Genomic DNA, 21,898 nt, shown 5'->3' with positions numbered 1-21,898 from the left:
ATCCTAATATAGGTCATCTTGGGTAATATATTGCCATCTACTTCTCCCTTCCAAGTATCACTCCATTGCCTGGTACATAGCAGGCGCTTAATAAATATTTAAAAGTTATTCACGGTTTTGATTCTTTGGGAGATGGTGTTCTGCAATCCATCCCATATGGCACCAGCATGAAATTACTGACTTAAAGATATGATTTTGTGGTCACGGAGCAGCTTGGCTTTACTGGAAGAGCTCTTTAAGATACCATGTGTTATTATGCCTACCACTATACATGGTAGGTCAGAATTAGAAAGTTGGGAAGAGCTATCCCCTGTCAAGTAAAATATGTCATCTCACAGCATATCCTGGACAGAGCCCTGGGCTTGGATTCAGGAACACTTGGATTCAAATCCTGCCTGACACTTCCTAGCTGAGATACCTCGGGCACTTTGCCTCAGTTTCCCTATCTGTATAGGATGTTGTCATGGGATTTAATGGTTTTCGTGTTAATAAGATGTGATGATGCTATTTAGATTTGTTGGAGTTCCTTATTTTCCAGGGGAATCTGACCAGAGAGCTGACACACTGCAGTAGAAAGTTACCAAACCACCTGACATGTTAATCTCTGCCCTTGTGACTTACAAGTGAACTGCACCTGGTTCCTGCCCCGCTCTTAATTCTGGGTCCTGCTGAGTTATCAGAAGGCTCAATGACTCTGAGGACTTGCAGTGTTTTAACCACATTAATGATTTCAATGATTTGGAGAGTGGAACCCAATTAGGCCTCAGCTGTGGTCCAGCTGGGGGGACTATTGACTCAAGAGCTAAGAACGCCAGTGTTAAGGTCCAGCCGCTTTTTTGTGACTTTCTTGCTTCACAAACCCACCCCTGCCTGAAGCAGGCGAGCTCTTCTTGGGATTTGGTTTGCAAGCTGTTTTTCTCACTCTGAAATTCAGCTTGTTTTGTTTGACTGCCTTGCCTAGCTCTGTTTGGCTGGGCTAGTTGCAGGTTAGGGCTGGTCCAGTCCAGATTAAATTGAAAATCCTTCTGTCATGGATAACGCTGTCATCCTAACTAACCAGGGGGTAAGAGAGCGGAAAGGGGCTTCCACCTCACTAGACATGATCAGGATTTAGGGTTAAATGCCGCTAATTTCCGTTTTCCATGGGATGTATCCCACCTGGATGTTCCACCTTTAAGGACTCCCCCCCAAGGAGACCCCAACCCAGGCCAAGCGTTGCTGTGTGACCTGCTCACAGGAAGAGAAAGGCCCCTGGATCCAGACTTGGCTATGAAAGGAAAACCATTCAGGGAAGGGACGGGAGAGCCAACACAGGCCCTGATTATGTGCAGAAATACCTCCAGGCCAAGTCACAGCCTCCCCTCCTCAGGTCTGTCCTTGAGCCATCCAGCAGGGCCCTAGCTAGGACTGGTGGACAGCACCCCCTGGTGGTCTGTGGGAGGATGGTCCATTTATGAAGGATGAGGCGAGCCCAAGGAATACACATTAGTTTTAACTTTCATCCAGTCCACTTTTAATTTTCTTCTCAACATCTAAAAATATACTCAAGGCCACCAGGCTTGGATGAGGGCTGGCGACCTTTCGGTGATGGCTGTTGGCTGGAGCTGGTCCTTGGGCCTCATCTAAGGGGGGCCAGCCCCCAGAGTCCTGGAAATCGGGGCCAAGGGTGCTCCGCTGGCTGGCATGGTGACTCAAGGCTGGGCGGGGGGCTCGGCCTTTGTCGGTTCTTTGTATTTCTTCTGGAGGCCCAGGGCCCGGGCCACCAGCCTCCGGGCCACGGCTGTGCTGGTCTGGGGTCGTTCCTTGGCCAAACGCAGGAGCTCTGAAAGCCAACAGTGACAGCACCATCTTGGTGCAGGCTGAACGGGGAGCCCGGCCCGAATCCCAGCAGAGTGGGATCCCCGGGAGGCTTCCTATGGAGGCCCAGGCTCTGACTCTGAGCCTGATCCTCCCTGCCCGACGGGAATAAAACCCTTCTCTCTCTCAATTTCCCTGCTTGTAAAATGGGGGCCTTTAAAAACATAAAGGAGGCACATTTCCCCCCTAAAGCCCCTCTTTTCTTTTTTCCCTGGCCCGAGGCATGGTGCCTGACGTATAAATGCTCAGTAAATGTCATCGAGGACGGTCATTCCCCTTTTACAGGCAAGGACTTGGGGCCTTTGGTCATGGAGTCACTTTCCCAAGCCCCCACAGCTCATTAAGTTCTGAAGCCCGGCCATTCCCCCCATCTCCTGGGCTGGCGGTGAGAGGTACATCTCTGGAACAGCAGGACGACTTCCAGGATTCCCCCAGGTCTGGCCCTGAGACTGCCCCATCTTACCCCTTTCTCTCATCAGTGGCTTACCAGAGAATTTCTAACTGAGCAACCACCGGGAGGAGAGAAATCAGGTGATCCCCAAGGAGGCCTGCTCGGGGGCACCTGTCCTCCTCCTCCTCCAGCCCCAGAGAACACGCAGCTCCCACAAGCCTCAGAGCCCAAAGGGACCCAGCGGTCATCCAGCCAGTTACAGCCAAATGACCACACAGCTGGCCACAGAAGCGAATCCTCACACCACAAATCCAGCCCCCCTTCTGCCTAAATGACGGCTCAATGCCGCCCTGGGGCCTTCAAGGCCTGGGTGGTGCAGGGGGCTAGGGACTGGGCCTGGAGTCGGGAAAACCTGAAATCAAGCCTAGCCTTACCAGCTGGGTGATGCTGGACAAGTCACCTGGCTACTGTCTGCCTCAGTTTCCTTATCTGTAAAAGGGGTAAGAACAGCACCCACCTTCCAGGATTGTTATATCAAATGAGATACTTATCACAGTGCTGGCATATAGGAGGTGCTTAATAAATGTTTGTTTCCACTGAGACATTTATAAAGCACTTATCATAGTGCTGGCATATAGTAGGGGCTTAATAGTTGTTTCAAATGAGAATATTTGTAGAGAGCTCATCACAATGCTAGCCTATAGTAGGTGCTTAATAAATGTTTCAAGTGAGAAAATATTTGTTGAGTGTTGTGTTGAGTGTTCACAGTGCTGGCATACAGTAGGTGCTTAATAAATGCTTCAAGTTAGAAAATATTTGTTGAGCACTTATCACAGTGCTGGCATACAGTAGGTGCTTAATATTTGTTTCCTCCTCTCTGCTATGACTCCTGTCCGTTTTTATCACATCCCTGCAAGAGGCAGTAAGGTGGATAGGATGCTGAATGTAGGGATAGGTAGAGCCGCATTCAAATCTTGCTCCCACCTGACCTGATAGTGGTGTGACACTAGGTAAATCACTTGACTGCTAAGACCCTGCTTTCCCCCTTGTCAAGTGAAGGTGCTGAACTCGAAGACCCCAAAGTTCTTTCTTTGTCTAAATCTATGCTCTTCTAAACAAATCCCTGGTTCCATAAGTCAGTATCTCTGTGCCTCGATTTTCTTATCTGTAAAAGGGGGGGCCTGCCCTGGGGGCCCTTGCCTTCAGTGGCTCTTGCCCAGAGTCTGTAGTGACCGCCCAGCAGGGTCTGCTCCCACCTGGCAGCTCATGGAAACGCCATCTCCAAGGAGGCGGCCGCCCCTTCCCCCCGACCATCACTGTGGAAAGGGGGGGGGTTGTCCCAGATCTTACCCAAACCCGCCTCCCCCACTGCACACAGTGGGGCTGAAGAAGGAATGGGTGGATGGAGGGAGGGACAGGGGGCTAGCTGGAGTCCCTTCTGGCACCTTACGGATACTCTCTTGCTTGCTCCCCACAACAACCCTGAGAGATCCCACAATAACCCATTGTCCCCACATTACAAATGAGGAAACTGAGGCAGACAGAAGCTGAGTGACTCTCGGGGAGCCAGAGTCCGAGGGGCCGGCCTTAGTCTGCATCAGGACCCCTGACCTCTCCATGCGCCCGTTCATTGCCTGGAGCTCGGGAACACTGTTCTCTGGGTATGGTTACCGGGACGGTTCTCGGAGTGGGGGACCAGACCCGGAATCCAGCAGGAGGGGGCCAGTCGAGGCCCTCTTAGAGAGCTGCGAGGGCTAAGCCAAGGGGTGAAGGAGGGCTCTGGGGGTCAGGAGCTGGGCAAAAATCGCCGGGATCTCTACCCCGGCACCCCCCACCCCCCAGCGCCCGGCTGCGGAAGTGGAGGGGTGCCTCCTTTGTCCCAGGCTCCCCGGCACAGGGCCCCGCAGACTGAGGGCCACAGAGGCGGGCAGGGGGAGCAGTCCTCCCCACCTCCGAGCACCCCCAGCCCGAGGCCTCCTTTCTTACTTGGACGCTGGAGGGCTTTGAACTTGGACTGTTTGGTTCCCTGAGTGAGGGGACGGATCTTTAATGTCGGGAAATCTCTGGTCAAGGCTTCGTTTGCTGCGGAGAGAGCACAGCGGGGTCAGTGAGCCCCTCACCCCGGGCCCGGCGAGGCAGGAGGAACCCCAAGCAAAGGCCCATTACCTAATGCCAGGCAGGAAAAGACGCCCAGGGCATGAGTGTCGTCCACCCACTGGATCTTGAACCCCTTCTCCCTGTGGACAAAGAAAACACAAGTGGCCAAAGGCTCTCTCCCTTAAACCTTCCAGGGAATTTCCCTCCTCCATCCCCAAACAAACCCCATTCTCTACGGTGTGACCCCAAACATCACTTAATTGCTCAGAGTCTCAGTTTCCTCATCTGGGCTGACAGGGACCACAGGAGAGAGGTCCCCTCCAGCCCATCTTCCTCATTCTACAGATGGGGAAACTGAGGCAGGATCATAGAACTGGACTGGCAGGGACCATAGGAAAGAATAAATCTCCAGCCCATCTTCCTCATTCTACAGATGGGGAAACCGAGTTCAGTACATCCAATCCTCCTTTACAGGTGATGAAACTAAGGCAAATGGAGTCTGTCCTAGCCCCAGCCAGGACAGAGGCGGTGTCTAAACCCAGGTCCCCTCACATCTTAGGCCTGGAGCCCAGGCTCTGCCAGTCCCAGTCTCCCACACAGCTGGCCAGCTTCACCCTAGGCATGATGGGTAGAGGGAGCCCGTCTGGGCTCTGGGGGCTGGGGCTCGCCACCCCGGCTCCATGTTCTCTCTGCCGCCCACACCCCTGGCCCGCCACTCACTGAAATTCCGCAAACGCTTCCAGAAGGTCCTCCGTCTTCAGGGATGGCTCAAACCCGTAGATTTCCACCACGTGGCCGAAGCCGTTCTCCCCCCACGACAGCTCGTCCTCCAGATAGCAGCTGTCCAAGTGGATCCTCTCAATCTGAATCTCTCGGTCCACCAGGTTGTCCAGGATCTGGGAACGGGCCAGAGGGGAGAGGCTTTGGGGACCCCCCCCCGGCCCAAGACAAGGGGCCAGTGGAGTTGAGCAAGGGCTGCCTGGGAGACTGTGAGAGCCCATCGACAGGGAGTCGGGGCTGGGGGGTCCTGGTTCTGAACCTGAGCAGCAGAGTGAGTGTGTGTGTGTGTGTGTGTGTGTGTGTGTGTGTGTGTGTGTGTGTGTATGTGTGTGTGTGTGTGTGTGTGTATGTGTGAGTGTGTGTGTATGAGAGTGTGAATGTGTGTGTGTGTATGAGAGTGTGTGTGAGTGTATGAGAGTGTGAGTGTGTGTGTGTATGAGAGTGTGTGTGTGTATGAGAGTGTGTGTGTGTGTGTGTGTGTGTGTGTGTGTGTGTGTGTGTGTGAGAGAGAGTGTGAGTGCAAGCCTGTACAGGTGTGCGTGTGTAGTGACACGCCTGTGTCCCTGTGTAGGTGCACATGTGTCTGAGTCGCTCTGGACTCACAGTCCTGGGGCCTCCCAGAGCACCCACATCCTCCCCCATCTACAGCGATTCTCCAGCTCTAGGTCCCAAGGAGTGACCCAGGATCACCCGGCTGCCACGTGCCCCAGGCTGGCCCTGCCCACTGCCCCCCCCCGGGCTCTGGGCCTCCCACTGACCTCGGGCTCCTTCTTAGGCTCCCCTGACCCTTCAGATGAAGGCGAGAGCACAGGGGAGGGAGGCAGGAGGGCCTCGGGCTCCCTCCTCCTTTGACCCACCCCACCAGCATGACCCTGGGCCTTGGCAGCCCATATGACCCTGGGCCTCGGCCGGCTGGACTCGGGGACTTTGGCGGCCCCTCTGGGGGTTCAGTCTCTTCCAGTTGTGGAGGGACTTCTGAAGGAGAGGGTGGGCTGGAGGAAGGGGCTAATGAGAGATCCTTCCCCAGCATGGTGGTAAACTGAGGTCTGGGATGGGGGCCAAGAGACTTGGGTCTCAAGCTTCCCCATCTTTAAAGTGGGTATAAACATGGCCTGCTCCCTCCTGTTCTCCTCCCTACTTCCCACAACTGGCCAGAGCCTATTCCGGGTTCCAGGCTCTGGGTGAGGAAGTTCTGAATTCAAATTTGGCCTCAGATACTTCTGAGCTGGGTGATCCTGCCTCGGTTTCCTCCCCATCTCTCTCTGGAAGCCTGGCTGTACGGGGCTGGGCCAGGCCAGGTGGCTAGGGAACAGCCCAGCTGTGCTCGGAGCGTCCGAGCTCCTCCTCCGATTTCCTTTTCTGTAGAGCAGGGCTGTCGGCCAGAGGCCCCCTGGCAACCCCTGCCGCTCGCCTTGGGCCCTGAGGCCCGGCCCTTCTCCCGGCCGCCCCTCTCCGGACCCACGGGGCCCGTTACCTCCTGTATCAGCCCAACAGACTCATCCTCCGAGAAGCTGCCCTCTTCCTCTTCCTCCACTTTCTTCTCTGAGGGGGCCTTCCCATCCTCCTCCACAGAGAGCTGCGCCTTGTCCTCTGCCTCCGGGCAGTCCCCCTCCTGTGACGGGCTCTGGGAGTCGGGGGGCTCCGGCTCCTCTGAGTCTGGCTGACCCGGGCTCCTTTGGTTCTGCTCTGTTAAATCTCCTGCCACTTCAGGCCCTGCCTGCTGGGGGAGTCTGGCGTCCGAGTCGGGGTCCGGGTCACTTCCACCAACGTCTCTGGGCTGCTCCGGGAGCTCTCCGGCGGGATCCCTGTGCCCATCTCCAATATCAGCCTCGAGCGGGCCCAGGTCGGGAACTGGCTCGGCCTTCCTGCGCAGCGCCCGAGGCACATACAGGGCCTGGTCGGGCTTGCGGCCACGCTGCCTCCGGCCCGACCGCGGACCCCACGACCCGGAGCCGGCCTCCTGGCCAGTGCCGGGCCGAGGCCTCCGGGATCTGATCTGGCGGCCGGGGGTCAGGCAGGAGGGAGAGAAGTTATCCAAATTCGGTAACCTAGAAGCAAAGCAGGAGAAGAGGTGTTCTATGGGAAACAGCCCATTTCTGCAGCATCTGAGGGGAGCGTGCCCTGGGCCACAGGAGGAGAAGGTGATCCTGTTCCAATCTTACAGACAAAGAACCTGAAGCCTGGGGAGGAAATACAGGATTCTAAGACCGGAGAGCTGACAGGGACCGTAAGGGTCCTTAAGTCCAATCTCCTCCCTTTACAGATGAGGAAACTGAGGCCCAAAAAGTTGTGGACTTTTCCAACATCACAGAGGCACTGAGGCAAAACCGGTTTGCAGGACCTTGCCTGGGATCACAGGGTGAACCCTGAGGCTGGTGGCCTCCTGCATTCTCCTTCTCTCCGGCATGTCAGGCTTAGAAAGCACATGTGAGTCATGACTCGATAAATGGAGGCTCAAGGGGCCTCAGGCTCCCAGCATTCCCCGGGGAGGCTACAGAAGTCCAGCCTGGCTTCTCACCTGATATTCAGGTGACAGATGACAGTCCTCCTCTTCCAGCCTTCCCCGACCGAGAAACTGCTCAGGAGATCGAAATTCTCGGCCGTTCGGTGGATCAAGTACCGGAGACGACTTGAGAGGGGTGGGAAGAGAAGGACTCTGTGGAAGGGACGAGACAGGGCGTTAGTCCCAGGCCCTGAGGACGCTCACGTACCGGCCTGGGAAGAGCAGGGGAATGAGGCGGCTCCCCCACCCCTGCCGGCCATAACCCTGGGAATGACTCAAAGGACCAAACCAGCTGGAGGAGCTCAGAAAGGCAAGGGGGCGGGCCCCCCACCCAGCCCTCCTCCTGCCCCTTCTCCTTCTCCTTAGCCAGAGAGCCTCAGACTCCTAAGCCCATCCAGCAGCAATCCACCGAGAGCTCTGCACACCCCTTTCTGCTCTGGAGACACTATTACCCGCTGTGCAGCCCCTAGGTTTACTCACCGCCAAAGGCTCTGTCTCTGCTGTGTCCCCTATTAGAATGTGAGTTCCCAAGGACAGGGACTCCCTCATTTTTATATTTCCGTGCCTGGCACACAGAAGGTGCTTACAAGTGCTTTTTCATTCATTCATCTGTCCATTCATTGACTGGGGAAACTTTTAGGGAGCAGGTAGCTTTGAGATAGGAAGCTCTGCCCAAAGCCGGAGGTCGGGACCATGCTGGGCGCCACAGCTGGGGAAGGCCAGGATGAGGAAGGGTCACTGGCGCACATCATGGCAGCTGCTTGAAGGTATTAAGGAGGTTTGGCAGAGAAGAGCCTTGGGAGCTCCAGCAATTGTCTTCAAGCACCCGAAGGCCCGCTGCTGGGATGAGGACTGGGCCTTGCCCTCTTTGGCCCCTGAGGACAGTGCCAGTTGCTGAGGGCTGACTGGGAGGATGGGCTTGCCCCCTCTGGCAAACCCCTGCCAGCCAGCCTCAGAGGGTCCTCCAAGCCCAGACTGCGGGTGATGGCACCCCAGGATGCCAGTTGGCATCACAGATCTACACAAGAAGGAGCCTTTTGAGGTCAGCTGAGCCATTCTGAAAATGAGGGAAACTGAGGCTCAGAGGGAACAAGTCACTTGTCTGTGGCCCTGGACTACCGAAGGTCAAGATGATATTGGATCCCGGGGCTTCTGGCTCCAAGGTCAGTCTCTCTACAGTGTTCCACACTCCCTCGTCTTAGCTGTGTGACCTTGAACAAATCTCTGCCCCCATCTGTAGAATGGGTATAACCTCACAGGGACTAAAATGAAAGAGCTATGTACAAAGAAAGAACTCTGAAGAGTTTTAAGCGCTGTCTGAAGATCTGTTATTCTCAAGGAGCTGGGGAAGAAAAGCTGGGATGCTTCCAGGGAGCCGGGGCATTAGACTATCACTGACTCAGCTCTTGAAGGGCCCCAAATTACAGATGAGGAAACTGAGGCTGAGAGCCCAAACGACTTGGCCAAGATTCCAGCAGAGCTCAGCAGTGGAGTCGGGGCTGGTGCCCCCATTCCGGGAGTCTGTCCGCCACACCCCGCCACATTTCAGCTAATGGAGGACCTGATTGCCGCCCAATTTGACATCTCATGAATCAGATGAGGCAAAAGGGAAGAGGAGCCAGACTAGAGAAAGGGCTTGTCTGGGGCAGAGCCCTGGGGATGAGTATGCTCACGGTCAGCAGAGGGTGCTCTGGAGTCAATGGTGGGACAGTGGGGACTGGACATGGGAAGAGCGCCCTGGACTTGAAATGATGAGGACCAGGATTCGAATCCTACCCCAAAGTAGCCATGGGACCCTGGCAAGCCAAAGGCTCGGTCTCTGGCTCCTCCAGGCCTGGCACACTGACCATAAAACAAGAGACCAGTTGTTAGGATTACAAGGTGAGAACTCAGGTTGTCTGGACAGTGACAAGGTGAGAACTCAGGTTAACTTGACAATTCTCTGGCTCAGACCTTTGGTTCAGGCCTTTAAAGGGAGTTTACACCTTAAGAATTCTAAGAGGAGCAAGTTCATTGGTGGAAGTATTTCCCCACACCCCATTGAGTTCTCACCTTGTCACTGTCCAGACAATCTGAGTTCTCACCTTGTAATCCTAACAACCGGTGATCTGAGGTCCCATCCAGCTCTAAGACAAGATCCTAGGACTCAAGACAAACTGATCGCTCGCTCTGGACCCCATTTGGGGTTTCCTTGGCAGATACTGGAGTGCTCTGCCATTTCCTTCTCTGGCTCACTTTACAGAAACTGAGGCAAACAGGGAGAAGTGACTTGCCCAGGATTACACAGCTAGTAAGCGCCTGCAGCCAAGTTTGAACTCAGGTCTTCCTGGCTCTAGTCCCAGCGGTCACTTCCATGGCCTGGATCAATAATAATGATGATAATAATACACTTGCACAGTGAGTGTTTGTTTGTTTGTTTGTTTGTTTGTTTTTTTTGGTATTTGTTGAATTTTATTTTGTGATTTAGATATCTATATATAAGCATATAGGTATATAAAATACACATATTTGTATATATTTCAGATGCAAATACGAATTTCTTTTTTTTTTTTAATAATGTTATCCCTTGTATTCATTTTTCCAAATTTTCCCCTCCCTCCCTCTATTCCCTCCCCTAGATGACAGGCAATCCCATACATTTTACAGCACAGCGAGTGCTTTAAAGTATGCCGTTTTTTATCATCTCATTTTTTCCTCATCAGAACCTCGAGAGATAGCTATTACGTTATTCCAATTTTACAGATGAGGAAACTGAGGCAAAAGAGTGTTAAGTGACTTGCCCAGGACCATCTAGCTAATAAGTAAGAATCTATTCACTATCTATCCACAGCTGTCTAGCTGCTTTAAATTTGGCAAAGAACTTTACACAATTTATCTCATTTGATAAGGGACGGTCCAATCAATCAGTTCACCAACAAGCATCTATAAAGCACATCCTATGTGCCATATTAAGCCCCTACTATGTGCCAGGCTTTGTGCTAATTTCTGGGGCTACAGAGAAGCTTCCATCATAATACTGGAGGTAGTCGCCTTCACGGGGTTGTTTCAAGAATCGGATGAGCTAGTTATAAAATGCCGTGTGAAGATTAGCTACCGTAATTACTGAATCCACCTGCACCTTACAGGCAAAGCACCCTGGGAGGTCAGTACCATAAGCCATTATCATCCCCTGCCCCATTTTTGAGACAAGGACACCGAGGTTCAGTGAAGTCTAAGGGACTCATATGATCACAAAGCTGATAAATAAAGAGGCAGGATTTGAATCCAAGTCTTCTTGATCTTAAGATTAACACTCTATGCCGTGCTGTCTCTCTAGGGCCAAGAGGGACGAGGTCCTTGATCTGCTTCCTCTCTGACCCAAATGCTTTCTTTTGTTCAGTGCAGTCAGAAACCACACCTGCCTAATGATGACCAATTATTTCCTATATGTGGACTGATCTGGCTGAGAGGAAACGGAGGGGTCAGTGCAGATCCTGGAACCGAACTCCTCTCATATGCCGAGAGAGGATTGGATCAGCAACAGCACCTCCCTTGTGCTCCCAGCATCCTCATCTGGAAAGCATTTCCCCCAGGACTCCCAGCATCCTAATCTGGACAGCACTTCCCCCAGGACTCCCAGCATCCTAATCTGGACAGCACCTCCCTCAGCCTCTAGCATCCTCACCTGTACAGCACCTTCCCCCCCCCCCAACCCCCCAGCATCCTCACCTGGACAGCACTTCCCCGGGGATTCCCAGCATCCTCACCTGCACAGCACCTCCCCCCACCCCGGGCCCCCCAGCATCCTCACCTGGACAGCTGCTTCTGCAGGAGGAATCGGTCCAGTTCCTCCTTGACATGGAGGACAAAGTCATTCTCTGTTGGGGAGAGGACGACACCATCCAGGCTGAGCAGGGCCAGGGTGAACTCTGAAGAATCCTGCCCAAGAAACCAAGAGATTGCAGCATCAGACAAGGGGCTCAGGGATGAGGAGAACAAGGATCCGAGCTCTCACTTCCAAGAAGTCCCATTGATCCTGCTTTACTGACATGGGACAAGTCAACTCATCTCTGTTTTCCCCTAGATGGAGTCTCCTCACCCAGACCTTTGCCTCCAAAACCTACAAGAAACTCCACACTACAGACTTGGCCGGGATTGGTGGCGAGTTCTGGTCTCGAGTTAGGATGCCAACAAAGTACAATTCACCTAGTCCCTCCCCCTCCCCAGGGTAATCAAGTGTGTTCATATCTATTAGCATTTTTGTGCCTCAAAAAAAGAATAAGTAAAACTATCTCTGCTTGTGCTTTGAAAATAAAAAGCTATTATTTAAAAAAAAAATAGATGAGCTAGGTCACACAAACGTCATTCTTATTATTCAAATCTTACCACCTGAGTCCAAATCTTGGCTGGGTGACCCTGAACAAGTCACATAACTTGTATGTCTTTAGTTCCCTCAAATATAAAATGGGGTATAGATAATATAAGGATCAAGTGGATATAATATTTGTGAAAATATTTAGCATACAGTAAGTGCTGACTAAATGCTTACTCCCTTCCTTTCTCTGACCCCTACCCCACTAATACTGATTCCAGAAGATCTGGGCTCCCAAATTGGCTTGGCCCCTTCTGGACCTCAGACATGCTGCTTAACTCCTCAAATTTATTCCTAAATCAAACGTGAAGATCGGACAAGAGGAGATCCAAGGTCCTTCCGAGTTCCGAGGCTGAATCTTTTCTTTTCCCATTGGGAGCTCAGCTCTTTCCAGATCTAACACCTGAGTGTTTTTGGACCTCCTCTGTAAACTGAGGAGTCAAAGGAATATGGATTTGGAGCTGGGAGGGTCCTTGAAATTCAGATCCTTTCTACCCTTTCATTTTCCCAGAGAAAGTAAATGAATTGCCTAGGATCAGCCAACTGGGAAGTGTCTGGAGCAGAGGGATCCACACCCGGATCTTGCATATTTCAAGCCAACCAATCAATAAGCTTCTATTAAGCGCCAACCATATATCATGCCCTGTGGGAATACAGACACTACTCTTTTAACATTTTCTGGCAGGAGATAATGTATATAAAAACACACCAGAAAAACAAGGCAGTTTGGGAGGGAGGAGAGTAGCAGGACGTGCTTCTAGGAGAAAATGGGGGGGTGCTCTAAGGAAAAGTAGTAACTGGAGGTAAGGAAGGAGTCTAGGGCTTGTGCAAAGGGATGGAGAAAGTTCAAGTTTGCATAACACTCCACGGGCTTTACCACTAGAGGTCGCTCAAGGTACTTCCCAACTCAAACATCCTATTTCTTCCAAGATCGCCTCCAACTCTGATAGCCTAAAATCCAGAGTTTTCTCTGTAAAATGAAATGGTAGGACCTCTCAGGTCCCCATCAGCTCTAACCCTCTATTTTTCCATTTCAAGAGGCTCCCAGGGGAATCCCTAAATTCTACTAACAACAATATTAATAATCACTATTATTTATATAGTACTTTAAGGTTTGTGAAGTGCTTTACAAATATTATCCCGTGGAAATGCAAAATAAAACAGCTCTGGGATACCATCTTACACCTGTCAGATTGGCTAATATTGTAGAAAAGGAAAATGACAAATGCTGGAGGGGATGTGGAAAAATTGAGACATCGATGCATTCCCCCCCTGCAATTGGGGTTAAGTGACTGACCCAGGGTCACACAGCCAGGAAGTGTTAAGTGTCTGAGACCAGATTTGAACTCGGTCCTCCTGACTTCAGAGCTGGTGCTCTATCCACTGCACCACCCAGCGGCCCCATATTGATGCACTATTGATGGAGTTGTGAACTAATCTAACCATTCTGGAAAACAATGTGGAACTATGCCCAAAGGGATAATATTTTGCACTCCCTTTGACCCAGAAAAAGCAATACTAAATTTGTATCTAAAAAAAAAAGAAAGATAAAAGGAAAAGGGACTTATTTATACAAAAATATTTATAACCGCTCTTTTTGTGGTTACAAATAATTGAAATTTCAGAGGAACGCCATCAGTTGGAGACTGTGGTATAGGATTGTGATGAAATATATGACCGACCGTGCTATAAAAAATGATGAGCAAAATGCTTCCAGAAAAATCTGGAAAGACTTGTGTGGCAAAGTGAAGTGAGAAGAACCAGGAGAACATTATAAGCACTAACAGCAATACTGTCAGGGCGATCAAGTGTGAAAGACTTAGGCACTCTGATCAAAACAATGATGTAGGATCAAACTCCAAAGGATCTTGGGTGAAAAATGCTGAGAGCAAACTCCTAGGCCCTACACTGGATGGAGCTCTACTTATTGTAACATTCTCCACAGTTCTTCCTCTGAATACACTTTGCAGTGCAGTCTATTTACTTTTTCTTTTTGTGTGTTTTCTTTTGCAACATGGCTAATATAAAAATGTTTTTTCTTGACTTTATAAATGAAAAATTATCTCATGGAATCTTCACAATAATCAGGCAAGGTAGATACTACTATCACCCCCATTTCACAGATTGGGGAAAATGAGGCAGAGAGAGGTTAAGTGATTTGCCGCTTTAGAAAGCACCTGAGGCAGTATTTGAACTCAAGGTTTTCCAGACTCCAGCTCTAGTTCACTTTCAGCATCTGTTCTTGTTAACTTTCTCCTCCTTCCTGGCTGTGTGACCCTGGGCAAGTCACTTAACCGCAACTGCCTCAGCAGCAGCAACAACAACATTCCCCTCTGCTCCAACGTTCTGTCCATGTAACACTCCAAGTTCTAGCCTAGCACAGCACCTTCTGGTTCATTCTAACGTTCCCAGTTCTGCGTCTCTAGTTCCATTGTAAGCACTTCTATTTGTTGTAATTTCTACATTCTAACATCCGGCTTTCTTTCTATTGTGACATTGTAGTCTCTATTGCAACCTTCGAGGTTCTATTGTAACATTCACTGGAGTTTTATTTATTGTAACATTCTACGCCACTTATTGTAAAATTCCACGCAGTTCTATTTATTGTAACATTCCACTCAGTTTCACTTATTGTAACATTCCACGCAGTTCTATCTATCGTAACATTCTACACAGTTCTACTTATAACATTCCACGCAGTTCTATCGTAACATTCCACATAGTTCTATCTATCGTAACATTCTACGCAGTTCCACTTATTGTAACATTCCACGCAGTTCTATCTATCGTAACATTCTACGCAGTTCTATCTATCTATCGTAACATTCTATGCAGTTCTACTTATAACATTCTACGCAGTTTATAACATTCCACGCAGTTCCACTTATTGTAACATTCTACGCAGTTCTATCTATCATAACATTCTACGCAGTTCTTATAACATTCCACGCAGTTCTACTTATAACATTCCACGCAGTTCTATTACATTCTGTGCCACCTCCGAAGTTCTGGAACCTCCGGGTTCGCTCCCGGCTAACGCTCAGGTTCTACGTCACACACCGGAGTTCTATTTGTTGACCGCTGACATCCCCGCCCCCGCCCCACAGCCCGGGCTCGGCGACCACGTTCCATTTACAGTAACAGACACCGTCCGCCCGTCCGTCCGTCCCAAAGCCCCCGTCCCAGGGTGACCCGCTCTAGCGCCCCCGGAGCCCGCCCTCTGCTCGGTGAAACGCCGCGGACTTGGACCAGTGACCTCAGGGCGTCCGGTCTCCGCGTAGGGCCCGGGAGGCTGCGCCCGCGTGGGGGTCCCGAGCCCGCCCACCCGGAAGCCGCGGGAGGTCAGGCAGGGCTACAAACCGCCGGGGGGGGGAGGGGGAGGGAACGCGCCAGGTCCCAGATGGGGAGGGGGAAGCGCCGCGGGGGGGCCAGGAGTCCGAGCAGCGCCGGGGGGGGGGGGGAGGGGGGCATGGCGGGGAGGAGATGCGCGCGCCAGGGGGTCCCGCCAGGAAGAAGCGGACTCAGAGGCAGCACCGCCCCCTGCCCACCCCCGCTCCCACACGGGGCCGCTCCCTCGCGGGCCTCCCCACCCCTTCGCAGGACTTGCGCTGGAGAAGTCGGGGCGGGGGTCTCCCAAGTAACTTCCACTCACCCCGAGGACTGAGCGCCACGCGCAGCACCCCCGCCCCCACGCCCCCCCCCAACCCCCCAGGACCCTCACCGCGGCCGGAGTTAGGAGCAGCAGTCACTCCGAGTCCCGGGCCCGCCTCCTCTCCCGGACTCGCCCCTCCCTACCCTTAAAAAAAAAAAAATCTCACCCCGGGCAGGGACGCAGCTCCACCCCGCGGCCCGGGGGAGGCATGGCAGCCTGGCGGGGCCGCTGCCTCTCCTCAAGGGGGGAGCTTCAGCTCATAACTGGGGGGCAGAGACGGATAGAGAGAGGAGCCTTACCGTGGGGGAGGGGAGGGGAGAGCTGCTCGGTCCCGGCTCCTAAAGCCCCACGGCTTCGAGAAGTCCTCGCACCTGTGCACTGACCGCAGGCGGTGTCTCATCCAAGACACCCATTTCATAGACCGGGACACTGAGGCTCAAGTGCACAGTCCGAATACTTCTGGGCCGCACACCAGGGCCGTCCCGCGGTGTAATGCTCAGCCCAGCGCTCCCTGGGGGACCCGCCTAGGCCACTTTCTCTTTCCCGTCCTCAGTTTCCTCCTCGTGACTGAGTGTGGATCTCCTCTCTGGGCGCGTCCTCCCGCTTTGGGTCTCCCAGCTGGGTCTGAGTGTGGCCTCGTGGGGCGTTTTGTTTTGTTTTTAGATAGACAGTGGCGTGGTCTCCCATTTCTACAGATGAGAAAACTGAGGCAAACGGAGTAAGTGAGCCGCCTCCGGGCCGCATTTGAAAGCACTGGGAGGAACATCCCAGACTCCAGGCTCAGAGCTCGTGCAGCCCCTGGCTACCCTTCGTCCCGTGTGCAAAGGATGCCGGGAGCCACCCTGCGATCTTGTGGCTGCTTGGGTGTGGAGCGACAGCTCAGTAATAACCGGCTGGCATTTACAGCGTGTTTTAAGATACACAAAAGGCCAAATACTGAAAAGATCCATGGGTCTGGAGGCAGACACCCCGGGCTCCGCCCTGCCTCCGGGACCCTTTTCTGTAAAATAAGTGGGTAAAACCGGCGATTTCTGACTTTGATGTTTACAAAACCCTATTGCAATCACCCTCTTTTGTGTCTCCCAACAGAATGCAAAGGCCTGGAGGTGGGCCCACCCCCACTTAGTGCAGAAGGGGTTGATTTTACAGATGGGAACACTGAGATCTGAAGGGGGTGACCTGTCCAGGGAGCACGGACACCACCCCAAGGCTTCCCGAGTGGCACCCCGCTCTCACTAGGCCCAGGATCTCAGGGGGGTTTGGCACAGCCCTTTTTGAAAGAAGGGAAGCTTGCTCACAGAAAAGGGAAGGGCAGGGGCAGCTAAATGGCGCAGTGGATCGAGCATCAGCCCTGGAGCCAGGAGGACCTGGCTGTGTGACCCTGCGCAAGTCACTTAACCCCAATTGCCTCAGCAAAAAAAAAAAGAAAAAAGAAAAGGGAGGGGCGTTGTAGTGTAGGAGACAGGAGGCTGCATCTCTCCTCAGGAAAACAGCTTCTGATCCCACCTGGGACAATTATTACCGCTGTGGCAAAACGCTGTGCTAGATGATGGAATGTCCTTCCTCCCAGGATGATGTGAGGCTTAAGGTGGAGTATTAGGGGAACCCCGCAGCACTAGACTGAAAAGGAAGGGCAGCCCCAGTTCTCCCATGACTCCTAAGACACACAAGCAACCATCTTCCCCCCCCCCCATGCTTCTGCACTGACTGCCCCTCTGTGCCTGGAATGCTCTCCCTCCTTATCTCCACCTCTTAGCTCCCCTGGCTTTCTGCAAGATTTAGTTCAAATCCCACTTTGTACCTGAGGCCTTTTTTCCCAGCCCCCCCAGCTGCTAGTCTGGCCCCTCTGAGATCAGTGCTCGTTTGCTCTGTATATGTGTAATATAGTTCATTTTTTTATGCTGTCTTCTCTATTAGAACGTGGGCTTCCTGGGGGCAGCAAGCATTTGTTTGCCTTTTCTTGTGTCCATAGCGCTTAGCCTGCCACATAGTAGGTACTTCATGAATGCTTGCTGACTAAATTTTTCACATCATGTGAGAAACACAGAAGAAATAGAAGGACTGCCAAGTTTTCCATTCTGAAGGGAGGTGGCGTGTACACAAATGCTATAGCTCGGGACCGATCCGTTTTGTAGCAGTAATGGGGCTGGTTTGCTAAAGGCCTGTTTGTGCGTTCTGTGAGTTTCATTTTCATTCAGATTCAAGGCAGGAAACTTAGAAAAAAGGGTTGGGATTTGGATAGTGGAAAGGGCACGTTCCGGTGTCCGTTGCCTATCAAAATGTGAAAACACACAGACAAGTGAGGGTCACTCAGTCAGTAATAGTCTTCAAGTAGACTTGAACCCAGAACATCAGCCATGTCTTAGAGAGCTCTCTCCACTGGCCTCCTAACTGCCTCTCTATTAAGTGACCTGCTCAGTTAGTCCGTGTCTGAAGCCACATTTGAACACAATCCTCCTGACTCTAAGACTTAACCTGTGTCAGATTATCTCAGTTTCCTCATTTATAAAATGAGGATAATAATAGCACCTTCCTCCCAGGATCATGGTGAGGATCAAATGAGATATGATTTGTGATAAATTAAAATTGGTAATTTGTAATTATTTACAAATTATAATGTGTACAATTGTACAAAATACAAATATTACAAATTTGTAATAAATTAAAAAATGAATAAATGAATGAAAACCAAAACTTTTAGCAGAGTGTCTATTTTTCTGATCTCTGAGCTTATTTCTGGTGATTCTATCATTATCATCTGTCACCAACATCCCCTGTGACCTTAGCAAAGCCCGCCCCCCCTTCCTTGGGTCTCAGTTTCCTCATCTGTAAAATGAGGACAGTATACCAAATGATGTGATTCCTCAAGATCCCCAAAGTTTCTTCTAGTTCCCAGATTCTGAATTCTGGAGACGACCATTTAAATTAGGAAGACTGGTTATATCCCCCAAAGACATGGAAATTTCCAGAAGATAGATGGGTTTGGTTGGGCAAGGGGCAAAGGGGAACTGAATCCTGGACACCCCAAGTTTAAGATGCTTCAAGGACCCTGAGTTGAATAAATAAACTTGTTGTGGTTGCCTGGCACTCAGGAGAAAGGTTGTGGTTGGAAATCACCTACCGAGAAATGATCCTTAAACCCATCAGAGCTAATGAGGTCCCTAAGTGGGTGAGCCCATGTCAGAGTATTGGAGAAGACTTATATCTCCCTGAAAGTTGAGGTACCCTCCCTCAAGAGTAGCAGTGTGGCGAGCTACAGAGAACTCAAGAAGGAAGCTTGTGAAATACCCATCAGATTTAGGGATTAAGAGACCAGTGGTAGCTGAGGAAGGCCATTTCAGAGATGATGAGATGGAAGATTAGACTGAAAAGCATTGAGAAGGGAGGAGAAGCTGACACAAGAAATATGAACAGCTTTTTCTACAAGTTTGATGATAAAAAGAGAGATTTAGGACTACAATGTGACGAGATAAAAGGGAAGACTTATTTTTGAGGAAGGGGAGGTTTGGCTATGTTTGTCGGGAGTAGATGGGGAGAGATTGAAGATGGTTGAGGTAGGAATCAGCTGGAGAAAATAGGAAGGGAGGGGATTAAGAGTGTATGAGAAGGGGTTAGCCTTGTGGAGGAGAAAGGGCCACTTTATCAGAGACTGAGGTGAAGGAGGAGAGAATAAAGAATCCTGTTAAGTGGATAGAGGACAACTATGGCCTAGTGATAGCCTAGCTCCAGAGCTAACGGAAACCTCCAAAGTCATCTATTCTAATCTCATTTTTCAAAGAAAACTGAGGTCCAGTTTAGGTGACCCAAGATTCATGGCTAATGAGCAGAATTCAGAAAGAGCCACATCCTGGTTCTTTCCACCCTCCCACACCCCCACCAGATAGGGAGGAACAGGAAGTATGAGAAGAGCTGGGAACTGGTAAAGTCGATGAGGAGAAAGAGGAGAATAAAAAGAAAAATGTTGGAATCAGAGGGATGGGGAAGGGGAGCATGGGAACAAAATGTCAGGCAGGGGTAGAACGCAAGGCAGACAGTTTGGCTTTTGGCTTTTGCAATTCAGTGAACTGATCATGAGAGAAATACCCCCCCCCCAAATCTGGACTTACCAGGCTGACAGATGAGGTTTTCTGGGTGTCCGGATTCACTGCTGTATCCATCTGTCTCATCGCCCTCCCCCCTGCAGGGGAAGGGCCAGCACTTCCCCCAAAGCACTGATCCCTCCGTTGTCACTCAGCTCGTAGGAGACCAACTGCCTTCAGCTGCCCGGTGGGTTCTAGCTGCCCATCTTAAAGGGCCAGAGACACCGAGGAAGCTCCCAAGAAGATCTCTCTTAGGGTGATGGCCCGGGCAACAGCAGACTCCCTCTCCTCCGCCAGCTCCTGCCTCCAGTGTGGTCATCCACTGCCTAAAAGCAGTTTCCGTGGCCTAGAAGACCACGTTTTTCAGCTCCCACTTGCCTCAGATGTCAGAAGAACTCAAACACACAATTCACTCTCTAAGTTCACAAAGGACAAATCCTTTCCTTCCCAAGCAGGAGTTTAACAGAGCCGTGATTATAGAGCACTCAGTTCCTGGTCATTTTCAGAGGCAGCTCGACCACTAGTCAGGAAAACCTGACTTAAAATCCTCCCTCAGAAGCTTGGTAGCCAAGTGATCCTGGACAAGTCACCTGAGCTCTCTCAGCCTTGGTTTCTCTCACCCGCCTTTGGGAGTCATTCTAAGATCCAAATGAAGTGTGATGGACACACTGTTGCTGATTATCCAGTCGAATATAAGCTCTTAAAAATATCGTTTCATTCCTCGTACTTGCATCCCAGCTCCTCGCACATTGGAAGAACTTAATAAATTAATAAATCACTTGTTGATCGACAACATCTTGGCTCGGCCTCAGGTATAAGGCTGGAGAAAGGTTCAGAAAGACAGTCCACGGGAATGTGAGTTTCCCTGACCACGTATTTCTTGGTCACAAATGTTCCCCCCCGTGTCCCTTCTCTCTTTGATGGTGTGGTAACAACTTGTGGGAGAGGGGAGCCTTGAATGTCGGTGGAAATTCTTTCCTATCCCAGGCTGTTTAATTAAAATGTCTTTTGCTTGGAACTATTGTATCCTAATAAAAGTCACAGCAGAAAGATTTGGAATGGATATTGAGCCATAATATGCACTGAATCTGGGGTGGCTTTAGGGAATCTATCAGTGAAGGGGTCCCCAAAATGCACTACAAGAAAAGCGAAAAAGATGAGGAGCAATGATTGGGCAAAGCACTGATCTATTTATTCCAAAAAACTTCTGAACGGTAGGAGACACCAAGTGATCGCATGTTTAGATTTGATCTCTCAGGCCGGACGATGATTGGGTCCCCTGTTCAAAGGTTTGATAGGCAGGAGACAGTTGAGGTGTCCCGAGGGGAACAAAAGTCTGTCCCTCCAATACCCCTGTGTCTCATGCTTGCCCCACTTTGCTAATCACCCCCATTTTGTGCATTTGGGGATAAGCGCTGCTTGCCATACATAAATTTCTTTGCTGGCTCTCGCATTTTTCTCTCATGAATTTCTGGGTGCATTCTTCTTCCTGTATTGCAATGACTTTTCTAGAGTCTCTCATCTTAGTGAAGAGACATAGGCAATGTTCTCCCCTCCACCTCCTTCCTTTCCAACTGAAAGCCTTTTTTGCAAGATTATGGGCCAGTGGAGATGGCGTTTTCTGTTTTCTCTAGAGGTACTGTCTGACAGAGTTGCCTAGAGATATTAAGAAACACGCCCAGGACAACAAAGCCTGGGAAAGGCCCTGAGCCCCAGCTTTTCCAAACTCCTAGACCCTCTATCCAGCATGTAGCACCGTGTCCTGGTGTACACATTCTTACTCGCTTTTATTGGGTGCACTCCATCCCTGGTCAGGAGCCTGGTGTTCCAGGATTTTAAGTAGCTTCTGGAATACGTTACACATACTTCTCCCTTGAGTTTCACAATTCTGAGAGGAAGTCCTCCTGGTGTTTTCACCGTTTTACAGATGAGGAAACCGAGCCTCGGAGATGTGAGGTGTTGCCCATGGTTCGCCCAGCCAGTGTCAGAGCCAGGACTCAAACCCCAGACTCTCCCGACAGCACGGGCTCCATACCAGCTGGCTACAAGTTTCAGGGTTGTGAAAAAAGCTCGGAGCCTCCCCTCCCACCTCAACAAGCACCACTTTTTCATATGGAGTCGGTGGGTTTTTTCCCTCCATCTGGACCCATGGTTTTTATCAGTGTGAGGAAGTCTGTGGTGGGAACAC

General features: G+C 51.0%; 1 protein-coding gene across 2 annotated transcripts; it reads right to left on the bottom strand.

Moving 5' to 3' along the window:
* Positions 1 to 1,489: 1,489 nt before the first annotated feature.
* On the bottom strand, positions 1,490 to 19,919 carry R3HCC1 (R3H domain and coiled-coil containing 1). Of its 2 annotated transcripts, none has more exons than XM_074285581.1 (8): positions 19,738 to 19,919; positions 11,419 to 11,546; positions 7,644 to 7,781; positions 6,600 to 7,173; positions 5,066 to 5,241; positions 4,415 to 4,485; positions 4,199 to 4,330; positions 1,490 to 1,848 (listed from the first exon to the last, which is right to left on the bottom strand). In XM_074285581.1, exons 1-8 carry the CDS (start codon positions 19,795 to 19,797, stop codon positions 1,619 to 1,621), a joined length of 1,509 nt encoding a protein of 502 aa, XP_074141682.1. In that variant the 5' UTR covers positions 19,798 to 19,919; the 3' UTR covers positions 1,490 to 1,618. The 2 variants fall into 2 exon arrangements, with proteins under 2 accessions (XP_074141682.1, XP_074141683.1); XM_074285582.1 differs by having other exon boundaries at positions 1,490 to 1,822; positions 4,235 to 4,330.
* Positions 19,920 to 21,898: the final 1,979 nt, after the last annotated feature.

Source organism: Sminthopsis crassicaudata, chromosome 2 (assembly GCF_048593235.1).
Source record: "Sminthopsis crassicaudata isolate SCR6 chromosome 2, ASM4859323v1, whole genome shotgun sequence".
Lineage (NCBI taxonomy): Eukaryota > Metazoa > Chordata > Mammalia > Dasyuromorphia > Dasyuridae > Sminthopsis > Sminthopsis crassicaudata.
This window is presented reverse-complemented; position numbering and strand designations above follow the sequence as displayed.